At 35.2% G+C, this 21,730-nt stretch overlaps 1 protein-coding gene across 8 annotated transcripts in view; it reads right to left on the minus strand.

The window, feature by feature from the left end:
• Positions 1–21,730, minus strand: part of ASPH (aspartate beta-hydroxylase) — a 114,860-nt gene that overhangs the window by 48,033 nt on the left and 45,097 nt on the right. For 5 of the 8 annotated variants that reach the window (XM_064387331.1, XM_064387315.1, XM_064387358.1 and 2 more), the window contains 8 exons: positions 21,521–21,577; positions 20,965–21,009; positions 20,198–20,233; positions 16,956–16,994; positions 15,535–15,576; positions 14,052–14,105; positions 13,025–13,069; positions 3,567–3,608 (listed from right to left, as the gene is read on the minus strand). In XM_064387331.1, the coding sequence (XP_064243401.1) occupies positions 3,567–3,608; positions 13,025–13,069; positions 14,052–14,105; positions 15,535–15,576; positions 16,956–16,994; positions 20,198–20,233; positions 20,965–21,009; positions 21,521–21,577 (360 nt within the window). The remainder of the gene's footprint in view (positions 1–3,566; positions 3,609–13,024; positions 13,070–14,051; positions 14,106–15,534; positions 15,577–16,955; positions 16,995–20,197; positions 20,234–20,964; positions 21,010–21,520; positions 21,578–21,730) is intronic. The other 3 variants (XM_064387346.1, XM_064387322.1, XM_064387338.1) reach the window with 2 other exon arrangements.

Genomic DNA, 21,730 nt, shown 5'->3' on the forward strand with positions numbered 1-21,730 from the left:
CAGTTTTGGACTTTGACAACTATACTTTTGTGTTGGTCATTCTGAACACAGCTCACAGATATTTAATTGTAACCTGTACCAAATTTGCAAATCAATGGCTACTATGTATACTGTTATAAACAGAGCTTGCAAGGGTGGAACTCAGCCCACCTAACTCAAGGAGGCAATGCTGGAGGTGAGCTAACCGTGCAAGCTCTTTCTCCAGACAACAGAGCTCTGTTCCCAATGGAATTTAGGGCAAACCCCTGCAGCAAACTCCAACATTTAGTTAGAAGAACAGAACTTTAATCTCTTCAGATTAGGTCTCTACTGGTATCACAGTGAAATCCTACATATCTTAAAAGTTAAATGCCCAGAGTAAACAATGGTGAATGCTGACCCGTTATCAAAATGACACCAAGTTACAGGGCCATTGGAATGACATTGTCCTAAGCCTGGCTTACATGTACTTCTGTTCCTAAGGCAATGCAACTGAAAGTTCCAGCTAACAGCATTAATTTTTACTGTCATGCTTGATCAATTTTGAAAAGGGAAAGTTATGATTTATAATAATAGCACCTACGCTGAAGTTCACTATATGAAACAAACATGTCCATAGTTGAAAATTATTTTTTTATATATGTTCACCATTATAAATAAATATTTAATATATATCCAATAGAAATCAAATTTGAAAAATCAGGCTTCTTAGTTATTTTTTTTTAGTCTATGTGATCAAAAACAACTAAAACCACCTCAGAGGAAAGAAAACTTATGGATTCGGCATGTATGTCCTGCACTGTACTATCTGTGAAACCTTTTAAAGAATTAGTTGTCATATGCACCTGGAATACCCATCCTATTTCAATTACTTGTTTAAATATAAAGTCTGATTACATTCTTATAGATAAGATGAATAATCCACTTCAATTAAATATAACAGAAACCTTGAAGCAACTGTATGTTAAAAACAAGTTTATTTTAATTTTTATTTCTTTAGAGAACTTTCCGGGGGGGGGGGGGGGGGGGTTAATATCAAAGAATTTTCAGTATGACTTGTAATGAACTTGATGAATTACTGTTGAATACTAAAATTTACATAATTACTAGGAGGACACTTTGCTAACCAAGTAGCATGAAGGCTGCAGCAGGAAAAAGTCATTATGTTGCAAGAGCTACTCAAAGGTATAAATACTTTCTGCACAGAAGGCTCTTTGGAGCTTGTATGTCCAAATAGCACAAAACAAATGCAGACTTGCACATCAGAATGTACTATCAGAATCAGAAGCAAATCCTAAACCCAAGCCAAACATGAAGTTTCAAACAGTCACAGGACAGTATACTTTATAATCCATCTCTCATCAATTTATTGCTGCATCTTATTAGGTTAATTTAAAATAAACAAATTCAATAGCACCTATACCACTTCCTTTGACTAGGACATCTACAGCTAACCACTTTTATTGAAAGTGAAAACTTAAAACAGTTCAAACTATGAAAAACGTTCAACAAAATTCAGCTTGTATGAGAATCACACAAGCAGTGTATCCATAAACAAAGTTCATTAAAAATGCAGGGTTGTTTTTCCCAGTAGAATGAAAAATTCTATCAATTTAACCTGGAAAACAAAATGATCCCTTTTTCCACCCCATAGAAATTTTGTAATCAGCAGTGACATTTATTTAGTTGCTGCTCAAAAAGAAACAAAACCACAAAGCACCTAGGGTAGAAAAGGAAAGTAGCTCCACTTTGTCATACTTTCATATCCTGAAGTTCTTGTACAGGCTCTGATGAGCAATGTTGCATACTAGTAAGTTTCTTACACAAGCTGGCATTTTTACCTATGACTGCTTTCTACCCACACTGGATGGCTCTTGTATGTCATTTCATTATACTGTTGTAACAGGTCTGTAAAAGCAGCACATAATGGTGATTTTTTTCCCACTATCAAGTAGATAAATTCATTCAGTAAGATATTCCCTGCTAATAAATGGAAATGTAGGCATAATTGCCAAGCTTTCCAAGTTGTTTTGGTTGTGTTTTTTTACTTTTTATATGTAATGCTTACATGTGATGTATTTAATACTTAACTAAAATGTCTGAAGTTTGCCAGTCCTAGAAACTTGTGTTTAAACCACCACTATACAAATCCAAACCAAATAAATCATACCAAAATATTGGAAAAGCAGCATTTCTAAATACTCAAATATAAAATAACAGCCACACAGAAAATGGAAACAGAATGAAAAAGAGTAGAGCTACTGAATCCCTTGGCACAGGCCCTGAGGTTTCTGGGCACTGCCAGCAACCAGCCATGATCCCAGTGAAGGAGGTTTTGTAAACTTTGTGCAGTGACAGGGAACACATGAGGCCAGAACAAATGCCATGGCAGGGAGAGCAGATTCACAGTGCTCTTCAGCAAAACCCCACTTCTTTTCCATCTAATCTGTCTCTGCACCTTTCTACTTAACATAAGATAGACTAGGCAATCATAGTGTCAACAAGGACAGATTTACATGTCACTTGTCTCTTCACACTTAGCACAGCTGGCAGTGCTGAACCCACATCCAGGGGCCAGGTAGCCCACATTGCCTCTTGCCCTCAGATGCAGAAAGAGCTTGGTGGAACTCTGACCTCCAGAATACTAACCTAGGAGTATGACACTGAACATTTTAGTCCTAAAACAGCAGGAATTGTCACAACCATCCCGTGACTCAGTGCAATGCTACAAGCTTGGGGCAGAGTGGCTGGAACGCTGCCCCTCAGAAAAGCACCCAGGGGTGCTGATGAGCAGCTGATGAGCCAGCCTGCTCCCAGGTGGCCAAGGCCAGTGGCATCCTGGCCTGCATCAGCATTAGTATGGCCAGCAGGAGCAGGGCAGTGGTATCCCCCTGTACTCATCACTGGTGAGGTTGCATCCTGGGGTCAGTTTTGGGCCCCTCACTACAAGAGAAACATTGATGGGCTGGAGTGTGTCCAGAGAAGGGCAACGGAGCTGGGGAAGGGTCTGGAGCACAAATCTGATGAGGCAGCTGGGAGTCTTTGCAGGTGTTTAACCTGGAGAAAAGGAGGCTCAGGAAGGACCTTATTGTTCTCTACAGCATCCTGAAAGGAGATTGTAGTGAGGGGGAGGTTTGTCTCTTTCCACAGGTAACAAGGGACAGAATAAGAAGCCACAGCCTCAAGTTGCTCCTGGACAGGTTTAGATGGGACATTAGGAAAACTTTTTTTCACTGGAAAGGTTGCCAGGCTGTCCTGGTGACATTTAAAAGATGTGTTATTTAGGGACACAGTTCAGTTAGGTTATGAGTTGGACTCAATGACCTTAAAGGTCTTTTCCAGCCTAAACAATTCTATCGTTCCATTCTGCAACCAGGTAAGATTGATTGGCTACGTTGGTGCCAGCCTTGGAAACAACCAAGAGTTTACCTATAAAAGTACATGCTCTCTGGATGTTTATTCAACTGCAGTTTATCTACATGAGATGTACTGGAGAAAAGCTTCACTAGACTTTAGCCTGATTTAAATCAATCCTCCCAAAAATCATGGTTTTGAATTTCAGAACAGAATGTTACTTTCAGACTTACCTTGTTCTGTTTTGTCTTGTTCAGTTTCTTTTTCACTTTTCCCTAGAACATTAAAAATATAATTTCATTAAATAATTTATGTTAACATTTTATGATAAGAAAGAGATACAAGAAAATTACAATTTATACTCAAAACATAATTGAGTCAACAGGCCTTTTTTATTCCATTTTTATTTTTTTAAATTACTAAAGATTCTTTTCTGAACTATATAGTTACCTAAAAGGTCTTTCCCTGGAGATGCTTCAAATATTACAATATTGCTTCTATCACAAAACATTTCATAGAATTTCTCCTCTAGATATTTAATATATTTTGTTGATATACACTTACAATGCAAGTTATTTTGCAAAAAAGAAAATCTGTTCACTAATTAAAAGATATTGGAAACACTAGCTTAATACATACATTTGGTTAAAATGTTAAGACAAAATCAACTTAAGTCTCATTTTTAGAAGTGACTTGGGCACTTGGAAGCTTTTGTCTTTTTTCAACTTTTAAAACAATGTACAGGTGTTTTGCAAACATCTGACTGCAGAGGTAGATGTTAGGTAAGCATTAAGACAGTCTGCAGCAAAGGCAAACTAAATCCTGGACAAAAATCACGTATGTGTATTTCAAGAAGGTGGTAGATACAGAAAGATCTTTCCTCCCCCTAAACACTTTTTGATCCTGCCCTACTCTATAACATACAATGCATCTTGCCTCACAATTCTAACACGGTTACTCTGTTTTCATTTCCATTTTTTTTCCCAATAAGCTTCCAATATTTCCTCCTAATAAACTTAAGAGGACACTAAACAGGGAGGTCTGTTGCCTTTTTAGCTACTGTCCTCTTCAACATATACTGTTTGAGGTATTTTTACATATATAAAAATATTTTCTTTAATTTCCAAGCAATTTAGAGATCCTTGTCTGAATACTCAGTCTTTACTGCTTTTTAAACTGACTGCTCAGAAGCATTATAGTGTGAACATGACATTTTAAAATGTAGAAAAACGTTGCATTTTTTAATGAAGAAACTGGATTATGCATATACATGAAATCAAATTTTTTAACACTCTAATTTCATCCTTTTCTACAGGCTGACAACTGCTATTCCTGAATGTATGGACACTATAACTCTAATTTATATTCAGTACAAGGCAGAATGAGCATTAACTTGATTATATGGTAAATTAAATAAATATGATCACGCTGAAAGTCATTCACCTCTTCAATTGCATCATGATATCTAGATTGTCAATTAGACTAAAAAATGACAAAAGATCTATAGAGTCAGTCACATACTAGGAACAATTATTACTGTAGCAGTATCTTAATGAAAGCATTGTGCAGTACTTCCTAAAACCCTGGCTTGTGTATTTTTTGCACATATGACACAATCAATAAAATGGTCATATATCATACAAAAGACTATATTTCTAAAAGAGCAATAATGCAGCCCCAGATGAAATAATGGGGTTTTTTTACAGTTTTCACACAAACCAGTTGGTACACTCATATTTCTATTTGTACCACCTCCCATTACCATGACACATCATGCTAGTTAGTCACCCATTTTCCATGTATCCTCTCCTTTATAAGCACCACTTGAGATTCTCACCTGGCCTCTTCTCTCTACTTCATTCTAGGTCAGTGGATAACCTGCTTCCACACATCTTGGTTGCTTCTGCAACTTCTCTGCCATTACAGGAAGAACAATGTGTATGACCTCATCACTCTAAAGCCTGCTCCCATCTCCCATTTCTTGTCTGGCTTCACACTTCTTTATTGCTGAGATTCATGCAACATATAACCTACAGCCCTCTATACCTATTTATACACTAAAATCAGTTCTCCAAACTCTCACACTATTTTCAACCTGTATTCTGCTAAATTAGTTGCAATCAACTTCACCAAAGCTTCTCCAATGATCTTTAAATACTCCCACTTTTCCTCCTATGTAGCTGCTTTTGAAATTCATCACAACTTGATCTTGTTAGCTCTGAAGCTAAGAATTCACACTTCACTAAGAATTCACTTCAGCATCATATTCAGCACATATTGCTTTGTTCCTTCCACACTGATCCCTAGCATATTTCAGTGGTGCAAAAGGTTTTAATTATGCTATTTCTGACAAAGGCTTAAAAATGTGCTCTCTCAAAGACAGGGATATGATAATAAATCTTGACACTATTTTTTCATCAACTTAAACCAACTGTAGCTCCAGCAAACAAACAAAATAAAAAGTCAGGTCTTCAAACCACTCTCATCCTTTACTCAATGTCCTCATTTCCAGCAAAGTAATTCAAGATGAAAATCACTGACAAAACAGCTTTAGCTAATCTCTATAGGCTAGGAGTGCTATCACTATAACGAATGCACCAGGGATTCCCAAGCAGGTTTCTACTAGGAAGAATAAATTTATTTTTCATATTACAACTAATTGTTTGATGGCATATAAGAACAACCCAAGTCACAATTAAAAATGTGTTTCAGACCTTGTAGATTTTACATGAATCTCAATCAACACTAAAAATGAACAATACAAATTATTGACAGATACGTAATTTTTGAAACATGTAAAATTACAAATTATCAGTAAAATCATTACATTTTTCAGTATCTTTACTATATGAAATCTTAGCCATTTTCTTTACTTCCTTGAAAGAAATGCCATGATATGGTACTTTTTCAATTACAGAAAATGTTTAAAAGTCACTTAAACTGGCAGTATTAAAACACAACTTCAGTATTCTACTCTTTGCTTACTGGTATTCCTGTAAGCATTCAAAAAAAAAAAAAAGCAACTGAATCCAAGATTTCATAGATTCACTGACATATAACAAATGGCTACGTAGCAATGTGAAAATATTAAGGAAAGGTAATCTTCTGACTTTTTCTTAAACTACTATTCAGCAATACCAGACTATTAAAGCTATGAAGGTGTCTGAAAACTGAATAGACCAATGAAGATTTTTGCTTTCACAGAAGTGAATGGACCTTATCAGATTTCTGATTTAAACTATGGACCATAACCATAATATTCTGTAAGCAAAATAGATATAACACTTTTTCCAGACATTTGTGTTTGTTAAGAAGCGCTATCTCATCCATTATAAGTTATAAACAGAAATGATGTTTCATGGAAAAAATTCAGCCCTAGGTGGTTGCAGAATGTCAATACTCTGAGAGGACGATCATGACACGATTACAGAAGACACACACCTCAGCATAGGGCCCATTTCCTTCACATAACAGCAGCCAGAAATAAACTTAATTCATTTTACTTGCTACTTGACCCTTGAAAACAATACTTTCAAATATATTTTTAATATTCAAATTCACAATTAAAAATATTAATCAGTGGCTAAGTCAAATATTTATCCCTATAGCTAATATTTAATACATTTGGGAATAAATAATGACACTAGAAAGACAAAGATATTCTTCTGTGTTTTATTGCAGCCAAACATTAAACTGGATTAAATATACATATTTTCAATAGTCCACTTGACCTTGCTCAGCTTGGCATATTTTTGTAAACATGAAGCACGTAAAATCACATACCCAGTTACAAAATACTTAAAATGCAATCACAGCGTAATATACTCTCACAGTCCCATAATTCTACAAATAGGCTGCCACTGTTATATAAAAAGTCCTCCATTCACCATTCCAATATAATTCCCAAGATACCTCACAAAATATGGCTTTGTAAAAATTATTGCTCTGCAATTCACAATCACAGGTAATTTTGCTAGAATATCCCATCCCAAAACACATCACAGTCTAAGAGTATTATTGCTTTCCTGAAGAGTCTAAAGATATCACTTTGGGACATCCGTATTTGTTGATCAGATGTAACACGTGGAGTCTCACTGACATCCCAAACCTAAAAAAAGGGCAAGCATGTATGATGCCCCTTTCACTACACATGTAAGCATCGAAAACCCTGACTTCAAAACAGTGTTACAGAAATGGAAAGTCTTCCTGTAAACCAAAAGGCAACCAACTGCTAGGGTTACCAAACTGGTTTTTCTTTTTATAAATTTATCTTACTTTATTTCTTGTAAGCTCCTGTAACAGGCTTGGCAACTTCCTAAAATAACAGCAATTATTCCTGAGCCAAAAAGGAACACATGCAAAATATCAAAGAATAAAATATGTCTTTGTAATTGTGGAACAGCAGCACAGAACAGGTAAAAAGCACACCTGTTATATTAAAATTCTAAATCACTCACAGTACCTAAATTTCAGATGTACCATTTTTAAGAGCATTCATAACTGTAGGTCTTAAATTCTGACATCCTATTTTTCTTAAGGTTGAGTTTCCAAAGTACTTTTAAAAAAAATTGTAAATCAAGTGTTTATGCAAATTTGACTTTTAAAATAATTTACTGAACACAAAGCTTATTCAAGCCAGCTTTGAGATCATTATATTGATAGGTGAACCAAAATGGAATAATTTTACTGAATTCAACCTGATTCCAGCAACTCAGTCTTGCTGCAATCTCCACTCCCTGTCAGCCTAGCATCTAATCTTTAGACATTTTTGCTTGAAAAATCAGGTGAGCATAAATAAAAAGTGCTAATTCATACATAACAAGTTTTTTAAAACTGTAATTTTGTAATCTGGCCTTTTACTAGTATGAATTAAACACACATTTTATACCTTGTGAGGGTATTTTAAAAATCACCTGAAATTCATGTTGTTAACTGTTGACATAACATCAGTGCAAAGACATAAAAGTCAAACTTCACAGCATAGTGTGTGCTTGATTAGTGTTTTTTTTATAAAATGCAATTAGGCTGTATTCTATATCAGCAGTTATGAAACATTTAAAAATTCATAACATCATATGTTTCATTTGACCAAACTGCTCTGTACATACTGTATGAATCCACAACAAAAGATATATATTAAAATCTGAAAAAAATGTACTTGCTGCTATGTTATAAATAGAATATTAACAGTTACTTAAACAGTACATGAAATGCAGCTCTAAGCTGTAACTTTGTCACAAACACAGAAGAAAAATAATGAATTCACTAAACTTGACCAAGGGAAAATAATATCAGACAGGAATGTAAACTAAACATCCAAGTGTTAAAAATGCTTACTAAAATGACAGTTGGCTAAAACCCATTTACAACATCTTAGTGTTCATTCCCCAAACCCTGAACTGCTTGGTAATTACAGCATAAGGTCTATTTCAACCATCTGCTCCCCTTTTGTAGCGTATGGTTAGGACTGGTCCTCCTGATGTAGGGACTTTTCTTTTGAAGCTTTAAGTATCTGAAAAAATAAGGGGAAATCTATATTAAAGGACCAACCAAAACACAACTTCCTCTAAAACAACAACAAAAATCTTAAATGCTAAAAAATGCAACTTTGTATCAGACTAGTTAAAATGAAAAAGCTATCATTTCTAAGAGCTACCTTAATGAATAGACACAAAGTTGCTGTATAAGGTGGGAAACAAACTGAAGTATTTTTTATTACCATATGGCACTTTATTTACCTTGTAAAGAATATCTAGGCCATGCCACAAATCCATTTAAACATTTTGATTTTGGTTTTGGTTTGGGTTTTAGTGTTGGTTTGATTTTGGGTTTTATTTGCTAAAGCTAAAGGCAACCAGAAAAGAGGAGCCAGGGAATGAGGAAGGGTCAAGGTTCTAAAGTGGAAACTTCTCTAGACATAAAGGGTTTCAGCAGCTGGTAAACTAAATGTGGAGTTATAAAAACATCAAGGATACAAGGTGAAGGGGAGGAGTGGAGCAACTTGTAGATATTTTAATCTAAACACATACAAGCAAATACAGAGAGTATTTGTATTTGCCCCCTAAACCTGCAATGTCTCCCTAAAATATGTGTCCAACAAGTACCACTCTATCACAACCACTGCAATTTATGTGCCAGTGTAAAGCAGGACTAGCCAGAAAACCTGAATCAGTAATATTTCAAGCTAGTTTATCAAACCATTAGTTTATAAAGTCCATTCGTTTATAAAAGTGCAGATTATAACAGCAGAACTGTCCCACATCTGGAAAAGGATACTGGCAGTAATTTCAGAAGTAAACTCATAGAATTGGAAAACAGGACTTACAGGTACCTAAGGATGTACTTGACTAGTATGAACTTTCTTATGATGTGCCCTGAAGTCAGCAAAAAACTTTTGACTTGCACTCCAGCATATTCAAATCCCACACCCAGTGTCTTCCCTGGTGATATGAGAATGTTCCTAACATCTCTGAGCTATCTCCTGCTTTCTTTCCAAAAAACCAAGTTCCTGTGTTTTAGCTAAAAATCAAACAACTTCTCCAAACTTGATACAAACTGGTGCCACCATGCTTCATATGCAGTTGCATAATTTAAACTACTAAGAATACTACTGAAGAATAAGGAATGCAGTGACATTTCTGAATTTCTTTTACAATGCCTGAAGTTTTGTTTGTTACTGCTTAAAGAACAGGAAATATTAGCTTTGAGCAACTGATGAAATAAAATCACAAACAAAGAAGAAAGACTCCTGACAACAAAATCTCCCATACTGAATCCTCCATCACAAAGAAGATATAAAAGAAACCCAGGAAACATGAATGTCATAATCTGAGAGGAAAATTTTAGAGTAATGTTGCTTTCAAAATGAAATATTCACAAAAAAAAAAGACGGGTAAATATACTTAATAGCAGAAGAACTAATAATTTAATCAAATTTTATTCATTAATGACATAAACATGTTCTATGTTTCCTTTGTCAGTTTTCCAAGATGCTACTTGAATGCTATGTGCTGAAACAATAAGACTTTTTCAAAAAGTTATAAATACTGGTTCTTCTGCCCTCAGAGTGGTTCCCACATAACTACAAAAATTGTAAGGGTTCTTAAGTTAGTGCAGTGCTCAGATTTTGTGCTGATCAAATTATTTTCATTTTCTACTTCCTAAACAAAGGATTATGAACATTGTACCACATCTAATAATTACTTGTGTCTTTAATTACTGTAATAACTGTCTTTAAAACACATTTTGATTGATTATCTCACTTTTTCCCTATGAAGGAAAAAAGAAAATAATTAATTCCTTTGAGTACTGCTGCTATTATGTGTTTCCAAAAGCCATGCCAGGATAGATGTCAAGGTAATTTTGTGATTTAAATGGTGTGTTGCACCAATTTTGAGAACAACCCCAAGTAAAAAAATAATAAATCCAAAAGATTTATTCAGAAATACCTATCATTTCAAAGTAGAACAAGCTATTTCTCATTCTAGCAGTGTTTGAAAATGGCAAGGAGTCTCAGTATCACAATCCTACAAAAGGAGAGTGGATAACTAGGTTCAATTCCACTATCTTATTTGTAAATACATCTGCAATTAGAGGAGTGATCATTCCCCTTCACTTGGCACTGGGGAGGCTGTGTCTCAAATCCTGTGTTCAGTTTAGGCCCCTCACTGCAAGAAGAACACTGAAGTGCTGCAGTGAGTCTAGAGGACAGAGCTGGAGTTGTTTAGTCGGGAGTCAAGGAGGCTCAGGAAGAAGCTTAGTGCTTTCCATAAATGTGTGAAAGGAGGTTGTAGCCAGGTGAGGGTCAGTCTCTTCCTCCAAGTAGCAAGAGACAATTTGAGAAAACAGTGCTAAGTTGTACCAGGAAAGGTTTAGATTGGTTGTGAGAAAAAATTTCTTCCCCAAAAGGATAGTCAAACATTGGAACAGGCTGCCCAAGGAAGAGGTGGAGTCCCCAGCCTGAAGGCATTTGAAAAATGTGTAGATATGAGACTTGGGGACATGGTTTAGTGGTGGACTTGCCAGTTTTAGGTCTAAAGCTGGACTTGACTTTAAGGGTCTCTTGCTATCTAAATGATGCTATGATTCAAAATGGCATATTTCAAAATCCATCACTAGTATATAAAACATCTAAGTTATTTTTGGGATTTTTTTGTGAAGGTAGAAAAATTAATTTACAGCTGCAAGACTGACCCATAAATTACAATACAAAAACTGATAGAAATATGGTTCCAAAACTCCAAGATTTCAACTTGGCACTTCTATGCTGAATTGAATTTTAAAATAGTATCTGTAATTCAAGAAATCATCTCAATATCCTCAATTGACATTGTGTAGTGGAATTATCTACTGTTGAAATTTTGTAATACTTCTTAAGGGTCTTTTTGTTATTTTAACTTTAAATAGCAACCTTTTCTGAGAAAAAACATATTTTCCTCTTCTCCAGTTCCAACTCAATGCATAACAAACAGAGTGAAAACTACCTTTGCTGAACTTCTTGCCCATACTGTCATAGATAATTACTGTTTGTTTCTATGCTGATTATAAGCTTTGGTTAAGAATACTTCATATTCATTATGAAACAAAACACTTTCAGTTAATCCATCTATAAAATAATAGCTACGGCTTCAAACTTTCCAACACATCACATGGCTGCTGTGATAAACAGCTCGGAAAGACCTTGCAGACAACACAGTTTGCACCAATATGAGCATTGCAAGCGCTTCAGCTAAGGTTCAGCATACAAACTCAAACATGAACTAAACCATGCCTCCAATCTGTACTGGACAACCACAAAAGGCCTCCTGTGATTTCTTCACTTCTCTGGCTGCTTTTGGCATGACTAAGAACCAAATACAAATGCCGTAAGGAAAAAAAAACCAAAACCAACAACGCAGAACTCTCTGGGCACCACATCTTGTAAGAGCTCCTGCATAGAGCTCCTCCTCCCCTAGAAAGGGGGTCAGGCTAACCAGCACAAAACAAAAATACAGCTGCTAGAGGTCTTGGATTGCAGCTTCTCTGATGTACTGCCCTGAGATACAACTCTGTGTTCCACTCAACACAACTAGTTTGGTACAATAACCAAACTAACAAACTGCAATAATTAACTCCAAGAAATGTAACAATATGCAGTTCTTGAATTTAGAAGCCACTTCCCATGCTAAAAATGGTTTTGGTAAAATCCATGTCTACTACTGTTAGGCAACAGATTGAAGAACTGGAAGTGCTCTTGTTCTTAAAATCAGTTATACCAAGAAAAATCTGATGGCCTGACAAAACAGTCCCTGTTTCCAGATCAGTGCCCCAGTAATGTGCCACTGTCAGATTCTAACAGATCCGACTGACACACAGAGAAGTAACACTATCATTGTCCATGATACTTTCTCTGGAGAGGAAGTACACACATATTGAGACCTGAAATTGTTGTATTTCCCTTTCAAAAGTATTCAGCTCTATGTGAAATTGTTAAAAAGTTCTAAATTAAAACAAATTAGTTTATTTGGAATGCTTTCATATAACCCAATAAGTATCATTGGCATTTATCAAGTATAACAGAAAAATTATTGCTTCTAAACCATCTTTATTTGACAATAAAGAATCCCTTTGCAAAGTAATTTGATTACTAATTTCCATGTAGCTACAGCTTTACTTTTTTAGGAAAAAAAACAAGCATCTGAGATTGACTTACCGACTGGAACATCATCTGAATAATCTTCAGCTTTAACAGGTTTCTCTGCAAGTAAAAAATGTAAATGTAAATATAAAACTCAACTGCTTCCCAAATATTTACAAAAAGCTCCTTTTTTTTTTCCCCACAGTGACCTATTAAGAGTGCTCTGTAATACCACTTTTGCAGAAGTGGGATGCAAACTTCTTATTTGGCTAAATTCTTCCTAGAGATAGACTCAGATAGGCCAATGAGCCTATTGTAGGACTGCACAGTTTCAAAAACACTTCAAATTTCTGAAACTATACTTTCTAAACACACATATCCCAATTTCACATGCTACTACAGCATGGACTTAGAAAACATCCATATATACCTATTATGTTTCTAGATGTAACTGTGAAATACTTGACTTCAAAATTCAGTTACTTTAAAACCTATATGTATGTTTAAATTAGACATGTCACATATCACCCAGTGCTACTACTGCTAAGAAACGGAAGTCTGCACACATGCTTGGAAGGAGTCAAGCTCATCAGAAAAACTTCATCTATTATTTACAACCAGCCAGGATGCTGGTTGTAAATAATAGGAAGAATTGAAGAGGGGAAATACTTTCTCTGATTTGGGAAGCCCATAAATAAAGAGCTCAAAGCTTAGGAGACATTCCACTTTATTCCTTACATATACCCTCTTTCCTGAGTATGCACACCTGACTGGCTGGTGGAAAACAGACCATGGAAAAGAAATTTTCACTTCCATCATATAACCAAATATGGCCATTTTTATCAGTACAAGTTTTTCTGTAAAAAAGCACTCTCAACTTCTAAAACTGAAGAGTGCTTTCTAAGCCATTAAACATGTCATTAAAAAGCCCAAGATGCTAGATCCCAAAAACACCAATATGTTTGTCCTTGAAAGAAAATAGCTGCAGAAAAAGTTATGAATGTATTTTTATTGCAGCATAGAATCCTATTCCATAGTATTTATCATTCCCAATTATTAATTTTTTTAAGTAGCAAACGCATGGAAAACACAATATACAAACCTGATTCCTCTGGTTCAATGGCCACATCATCTTCTGTTTGCTTACTTTCTATTCCTAGATAGAAAAGAAGTGTTGAAAGTCATTCACATTACATTCATAATTTTGTTTTTATTTCCCAGCAGCCACACAATTGAATTAGTTTTAAACAAAAAGGAAGACTTAAATTACAAATTAACAAGTTCAGTTAACTGAAGAGTAGGAAAAATGGTACAAAATGCATTTCACAACCAAAAGTTTGCCTACTAGAAGTACAATTCTACTGCACACACTAGAAGGATTTTAGTTACAACTGCTGTTTGAGTGAAACAATGTATGTTATCGCTTTGAATCATACCAGAATGCATTTTTATAATAGAAAACCTAAATAAATATAGCATCAAATCCTACACACAGTAGCTCAAGCTAAACTGCTTCGATCGCTTTGCTCTAGCTGACTCAACCAACATCATGTTTGAGAAAAAATTCCTTAACAAAATTTTTAACTTCTTAGAGCAGATCTTTAAATTACATTTAACACATTACTCATTTAAAATTCCTCAAGAACAATACAGAAAACAAAAATTTACAACATAACCTTTCTGAGTAGCAATGTGGGAAATTACCACAGGGCTCCAATTTGAGCAATGGAATAAGCACTTCATAAGAATGCCATGAAGTTCAACAAGGCCAGATACAAGGTCCTACACCAGGGTCAGGGCAACCTCCAGTATCAATAAACGTTGGGAGAAGAAGAGATTGAGAGCAGTCCTGTGGAGAATGACTTGGATATTCTGGTGGATAAAACACTGGACATGAGCCAAAAGTGTGCACTCCCAGCCCAGAAGGCCAACTGCATCCGTGCATGCATCTGAAGAGGAGTCTCACCCAAGACACCCTAAGGAGTGCTGCATCCAGCTCCAGAGTTTTTAGTACAAGACAGACGTGGACCTGTAAGAACAGGTTCAGATGAGGTCCATGAAGATGATCAGAGGGCTGGAGCACCTCTCCCAGGAAGGCAGGCTGACAGGCTGGGACTGTTCAGCCTGGACAAAAGAAGACTCCAGAGAAACCTTACCACAGCCTTTCAATAAGGGATCTTGTAAAAGAGATGGAGAAATTTTTTTACTCCAGCCTGAGCAACAGGACAACAGATTTTGAAGTGAAAAAGAAGAGACAGACATTGGACATAAGGAGACTTTTTATGATGAGTGTGGTGAGACACTGGAACAGGTTGACCAGCGCAGTAGTGGATGCTCCATCCCTGGAAGTGTTTAAAGTAAGGCTGGACAGAGCTTTGAGCAAGCTGACTAAGAATAAGATGTCCCTAGACATGGCAGGGACATTGAACAAGATGATCTTCAAATATCCCTTCTAATCCAAACTACTCCACTATTCTATTCTCTGCTGTGTTTTTCTTTTGTTTGTTTGTTTGGGGTTTTTGTAAAATTATATTAATAAATATAAATGGAAGAAAAAAGTTTTTTCAAGCTGTAAAATTTCATACCTAAGAGGTCTTTACCAATATCAAAATCTTCATTAATTTCCTCTATAAGTACAAAAAGGGGAAGAAAAAGTGTATAATCAGCTTGCTTTTTTTTAAATCTGTTTTTCAAACATATATATTTCATCAAAACACTGAGATCACAATTATAAAATATATACCTGGCCCTATGGCTTCATTCACCCCCTTTGGAAGGTCCTCAACAGCTAAGAAAACATTCAATTCAGAGCAAGAATGAAGTCAAGCCCTCAAGTGATGGAACTTACACTCTACACAAAAGAACAGAGCTAGTATGTAGACATGTTTACCTGACATTAACAAGCAGACACTTTGATGAATTCCAGGGGAAAAAAATACACCGTAAATATTCTTTCCTGTTTCACTAAATAGCTCTTCTATTCATCAGCTAGTTATTTCAAAATTTTACCTTTTCAGCATTTTACCTTATCCTGATAGAATAACTGAAATTTTAAAACCACTTCTTAATCTTTCTAAATACTTTCAAGTACTTCCATGTTCCTGCTTTGCAGCATCAACTCCATCTCCTAGACATAGTGAAAACCAACCAAAAAGCCTGCATACCTATAAACTTTAAAAGTCTTGTTTGTATAAATATGCAATTCATTTGAGAGTCCTAATTTCCTTCCTGAAGCACAACAAAGAAATTCTACAACTTAATGGATTCTACTGAAAAAATATTTTTTTTGTTTTCTCTTAATATGGCACTTTTTTAACTCCTGTGACTGTCCTCTTAAGATTATGATAACAAAGGTGACAAAACAGATACTTACAATTTATTTACACTATAGAACTTCTTGACTTCCTTCTAAACTGAATGATTGGGGGTTTTTTCAGTTAGCTGTCTGAGATGACTCTCAAAAGGGCTGGCATTTCAAGACAACAAAGTATACAGAACCCAGAGAGAATACTGCAGACAAATAATTTGTAATTGCTTCTACTAATTAGACAAAAGCACCAACAAGAGGTCTGCATCAAAGCAGAGCTAGCACTGACAGTCTGTACATTCTGAATGATGTTACACACTGGTTGCAAGGTTATGAGAAGGGCTCATTACAAGAAGCAGTGTCTGTGATGAACTACTGTGGTCCACCTGTCCACTAAAAGCCTCAGACACCCCACTCTGTGTCAGCTGACATCTTAAAGATGAATCCTCAAGGACAGCATATTAGAACAAATTTTCTCAGTTCACAGTCAAAAATCTAACTTCATAACAATACAGGTTCTAACGAACCTTTGCCAGAACTGGCAATGGCATGACTGAAGGTCACAGAGATTTTGTACTCCAACATATATAAACAGCAGGATTAAGTCCATTATATTTATGCTAATTTGCTAAAATATTGTTGTGTATATATATATATATATACACACACACACACACATATATATATATAGGTATATACCTGTATCTTGAGTGTCAGTCTGCTTTTCATGTTTTGGTTCTGAAAGGGAAGGAAAATAAAGTTCCTCGGTGGCTGATATGCACAAAGTATTCTAAAAATTTGGTTAAACATATAGTTATTTTGTTAATGACAAAAACAAAGGCCTTAAAAAAACCAACTTCCCGTGGTTTGGGGGAATGTATATATGAAGCCTTTCCAGAGCTTGTAGTAGAAATTCTACATTAAAAACCCCAAACCATATGTGTACATATTGATGAAATTTCAAGAGTTGCTATCACACAGATGAAATGCTGAAAACAATTGCAACAGATCTATCATTCAGTACAGTTGTTACAATTCTCCTACATTCTTAATCTTTGCATAGACAGTCTAATTTTTGTAATTCTGAAGCAGAAACGGATAAAGAATATTCATTATTTCATTTTAGATAATGTCTGAAAATAGACAAAATGCTATCCTGTCTGAATTTTTAATATACACTTACTGTAAATTTTAGACTGAAAAAGATCATTCAGTTTGGATAATTTAATCATCTAAAATGTACTAATCCTCATCTGAAAAATGTTATTTACATAACATTAAAAAAACAAACAAACCCACCTTTATATTACCATTGCATCTTTTAAGATGTTGTTGTATCTTACTAATGGTTGTGTGGCTCTCCCCACACTCCTTTGAAAAAGAATTCTTAGAGAATATCCTTAAAAAAAACATCCAGAACTCTTTCTTTCTAATGAAAATCTCAAGCTTGCCTTCTTTCTCTAGTTTCATAGCCAGAAAATGTAGGAAACAATTCATAAAACTGGCAGTTATGTACAAAAACTGAGTTCTTGTATTCCAAATTCTATGATCAATCATTTACACACTCCATTGTGGGCACTTATTTCCACTAAAGAATTTTTAGCATTAGCAATAACCTCAGTGATGTGATTACAGCGATCCTATTAGAGCAGTTCCTGATCTGAATTAAGAACCAAGCTTCACAAAGCCAGAGTCACAAAAGCAATTGGACTGCTCTGCCCAGCAATCATCTGACACTGTCTTCAGCTTTGAGAATTCTAGAAAGCACCAGGATTGAAGAAAATATTTCACCAGAAGGTCTTGCCAGAAGAGGGGAAACGTGATAGAAATGGGGAAGATAAATGGACTCAAAGCTGTGCTGATTTCACAGACAATTGCATATGAAGGCTTAAATGTGAATCTTCTTGTGGGGTTCAACTGCAGTTTTGGAGTCCATACCAAAACCACAAGCTTCACATTTGAGAGGAAGGATTTCAGATCTCCACAATGGCCTCCAAGCATTCTTTCACTTCAGAAAAATGGAGTCAAAATCTCTCTTCTCTAAAAACAAAGTAAATCTGTTTCACTTTCAATCCAACCAAAACCATGCAAAAAGGTACAAGAAAGACAAGCCTAGAGACAAAAGGGATGAAAAACAGGCGCAACTGCTAAGATGGTGTCTAGCACACAAACATGAACATGCCTGAAAGTCCATGGACTGAAATCAGACAACTGAGAAAGAAAAAAATGGTGTGTGACAGAAAGGCAGCCTCAACCCACTGGTCTTTTTCTTCTCAACTGCTCCAGGATAAAGGTCTGAAATTAAATTCCTCTAAAAAGTACAAAGGACGCATTGTGTTTTCTCTCGCAACCAGAATGCCTTCAAGGTAGAACTTGAAAGCAAGGTAAAATTATGTTGTGAAAAGGCAAATTTTATCAAGAGGAAAGTAGTTTTCTATAGATTATGTTGAACTGTGGGAATAATTTACTACATAAAGAAGCCTGACAATTTAATAGCCAAGAATAATAGGGTTTTTTTGACAGTCACATGCTACTTTAGAATTTCCTTTTGAAAAAAAGAACTGAAGCTCTTGTTCTCCATATTGTCCTAAACAGAGGACTGGCAAGAATAAAGAAAGTGTAGGGGGATTTATCTGATACTATTTAAAACTCATTGCAGTCCAGAGAGGCAACTGCACATGAAACCGCTGCTTCCTGAAGTAAATGAATCACTGTATTTCGTGACTCACAAAATACAGTGATTCACTGTTATTGTGTTGGGATGCCAGAATAGACTGCAGAATATTAAATGCTTTTGGAACTGATTTTAAAAAGAGATGATGCAATTTACTTTGTAACCTTCCTGATCAACTCAGTCAAAAAGCAGATATAGATGTCTCTTCACAAGGGCATGAAAGCATTTTCTGTTTGTGTTACTACTACACATGAAAGAGCATGAAAAGTAAAGATTAGAAGTTGCACTTCTTCATATCTAGGTGTGAGAAGCAAGATAAGTGATTCTGGATTAGGAACTGATAAAAAAATAACTATGGCCTGGAAAGGCAAGTGAAAAATAAGCCCTGGGAAAAAAAAACCTAGAGTCACTTGCTTTTCTATCCTGTTACTGCTGAGACATTTTGTCAAGGGCACCATAACTGCGGCAAATAATTATTTTCTGCAGACTGAGAAAGACACAGACTAAGGGCTAAGTACACCTTTGGGCCACTGAAAGTCTTTTAACAGAATTTTGACTTCTATCCCAAGGGAGGATGTTGGAATTTACCTCCTGATAACAAAGAATGTACCTCAAGGTTTTCTGTTGCAAATATTTTGAGGAAACCCTGTCCTTTGCTCAGGTTACATAACCATAGGAAATAAATAAGAGTGCCTTAAAGGTATGTTTAACTATTCTGAAGTGTGGTAGTCTCCAGAAGGATAACACAGTAGGAATCACAACCTGACACCTTTGTTTCAAGGCTGTGACTACTATTCTTCTTGTTTACTTTTTGATTTGGTCTCAGCAATCATTAGAAAATCATCAACCAAATCAAACTAAACAGTAACTCCCAAAGAACTGGTAGCAGCAGACAAGGGGATACTGAGAAAGAAAAGGTAAAAAGGTGAAACTGAGCTAAACAGATTCAATAAACCACATCTGACCTGGCCAGGGTTTCACAAGGAACAAGGCAAAGCCTTCAACGTTCTTATTCCACATACACACAAACTATGGCATTAGGATCAGGATGGGAATATAATGAGCATGCATACTCTACACTTGGACCAGTGTTAAAAGATTGACTGATTACAAACACAAGAAGTTTGAACAGACAACCCAAAACCTTAGCTGACAACCTGCAAAGTTAATATGGCAGCATAGAAAATCTTTAAACAAAGTAATTCCACTGGCGTATTAATGAAAGATTTTGACACTGTAATTTCACTAAATATAGCAGCTGTCATACCTTGGTCTTCACTATAATCTTCATGCACTCTATCCTCTGTTTAAAGAAAAAGAAAAATGTGTGTGGAAATTCATGGAATTTTAAGGCAATAAAGACACACAAATAATACCATACAGTGCCAAGTTTATTAAAATAAAATGTTTGAAACTATAGTAGTTCATACTGTAATAAAGTTAATAAAAGTGCAAAGGTGAAGATTTCTAAAAGATCCTGTGAGAAGAACTGATTGATTTTCTGGCATCAAAAGATAGAATTACAAAAGAAAGCACTAGCAGCAGGCTTTCCTATACAGTTCATAAATATTCATAAATATTTTGATTCTGAATTATTTATAAATCATTTTTATATATAGCCAACTTCTACAGAGTAATTTTGGCATCTTCTTGTTATGGCTTCCTTGCTTTTAAAAAAACTTAAAAGATACAACTTTCTTCTTGACATCACACTAATAGCAACATCTCTGGCATATTTAAATTATTTTTTATCCACAGAAACATTTCTATACAATTTGAAATACCAATATCCATTATCCTCGAAATTCAACTCTCAAAATATTATTCTGACCTTTTGGCTGACATTACAGAGAAGTAGTACTCAGGCAGGTTTTAGCATAATTTCCTTAGGAAGGTATTATGTCTATATTGTTGTGGTTTGTTTGGGTTTAGTTTTTTGGGTTTTTTTGGGTTTTTTGTCGTGTCTCATTGTCTTGGATTTGGGCCAAAATTCAGTGAATCTTCAATAAAAAGAAAGAAGACTTTGGACTGTACCTGCATAATGTTCCATAGTATCTTCTGGCATTATCTCAGAGTCACCTTAAAGAGAAATATTTAATATTTTATATTCCAATTGAATTTTCATGCAACAGCTAAATAACACAAGAGAGCTTAAAGCCACATATTTAGCTTAAAAATGAAAGAAACAATCATAGTAACTTAATACTACAATATCTTATTTGAAAGTGACAACTAAATTATAAAATACAGCCAGGAACTACACCATAAACAAGTTTATGCATATTTGTATTTAAGATTAAAGTTAGGAATGTAAGTAGGTGTTGGATAATCAATCCATTGATTAGACTGGGAAACTCTGGGAAACTAAGAACAAAATACTTAGATCTAAGTATTTGTAGACTGGATTCATGGAGTGTTATGCTCACAAATATAATGGTAACATAGTGGCATAAAAATTGGGCCTACTTTGAACTATCTAAAAACCATTTGAAAATAAAACTGTGAAGAAACAGTCAATATGACATTACTTTGTAGCACATTTTAAAAAGTGTGATTACATTATCATTTGAAGTAATGAAAATTTACAAACCTGGAGTGTCTGAATCACTTACTCTCTCTTCCAAATCTGCAACATAATCATCTAAGGCTGTAAATTAAACACGAACAAATAAATATCTTGAAATTAAAAATATGAAATATGTTTAATATTTCATTGTTTTAACTTGTATCCATGATGAGTCCATCAATGGCTAAATGCAGCTCCTTAGCTGAAAACTGAAAAACTAAAACTTTATATACT

This window comes from Passer domesticus, chromosome 1, assembly GCF_036417665.1.
Source record: "Passer domesticus isolate bPasDom1 chromosome 1, bPasDom1.hap1, whole genome shotgun sequence".
In the NCBI taxonomy this organism is placed as follows: domain Eukaryota; kingdom Metazoa; phylum Chordata; class Aves; order Passeriformes; family Passeridae; genus Passer; species Passer domesticus.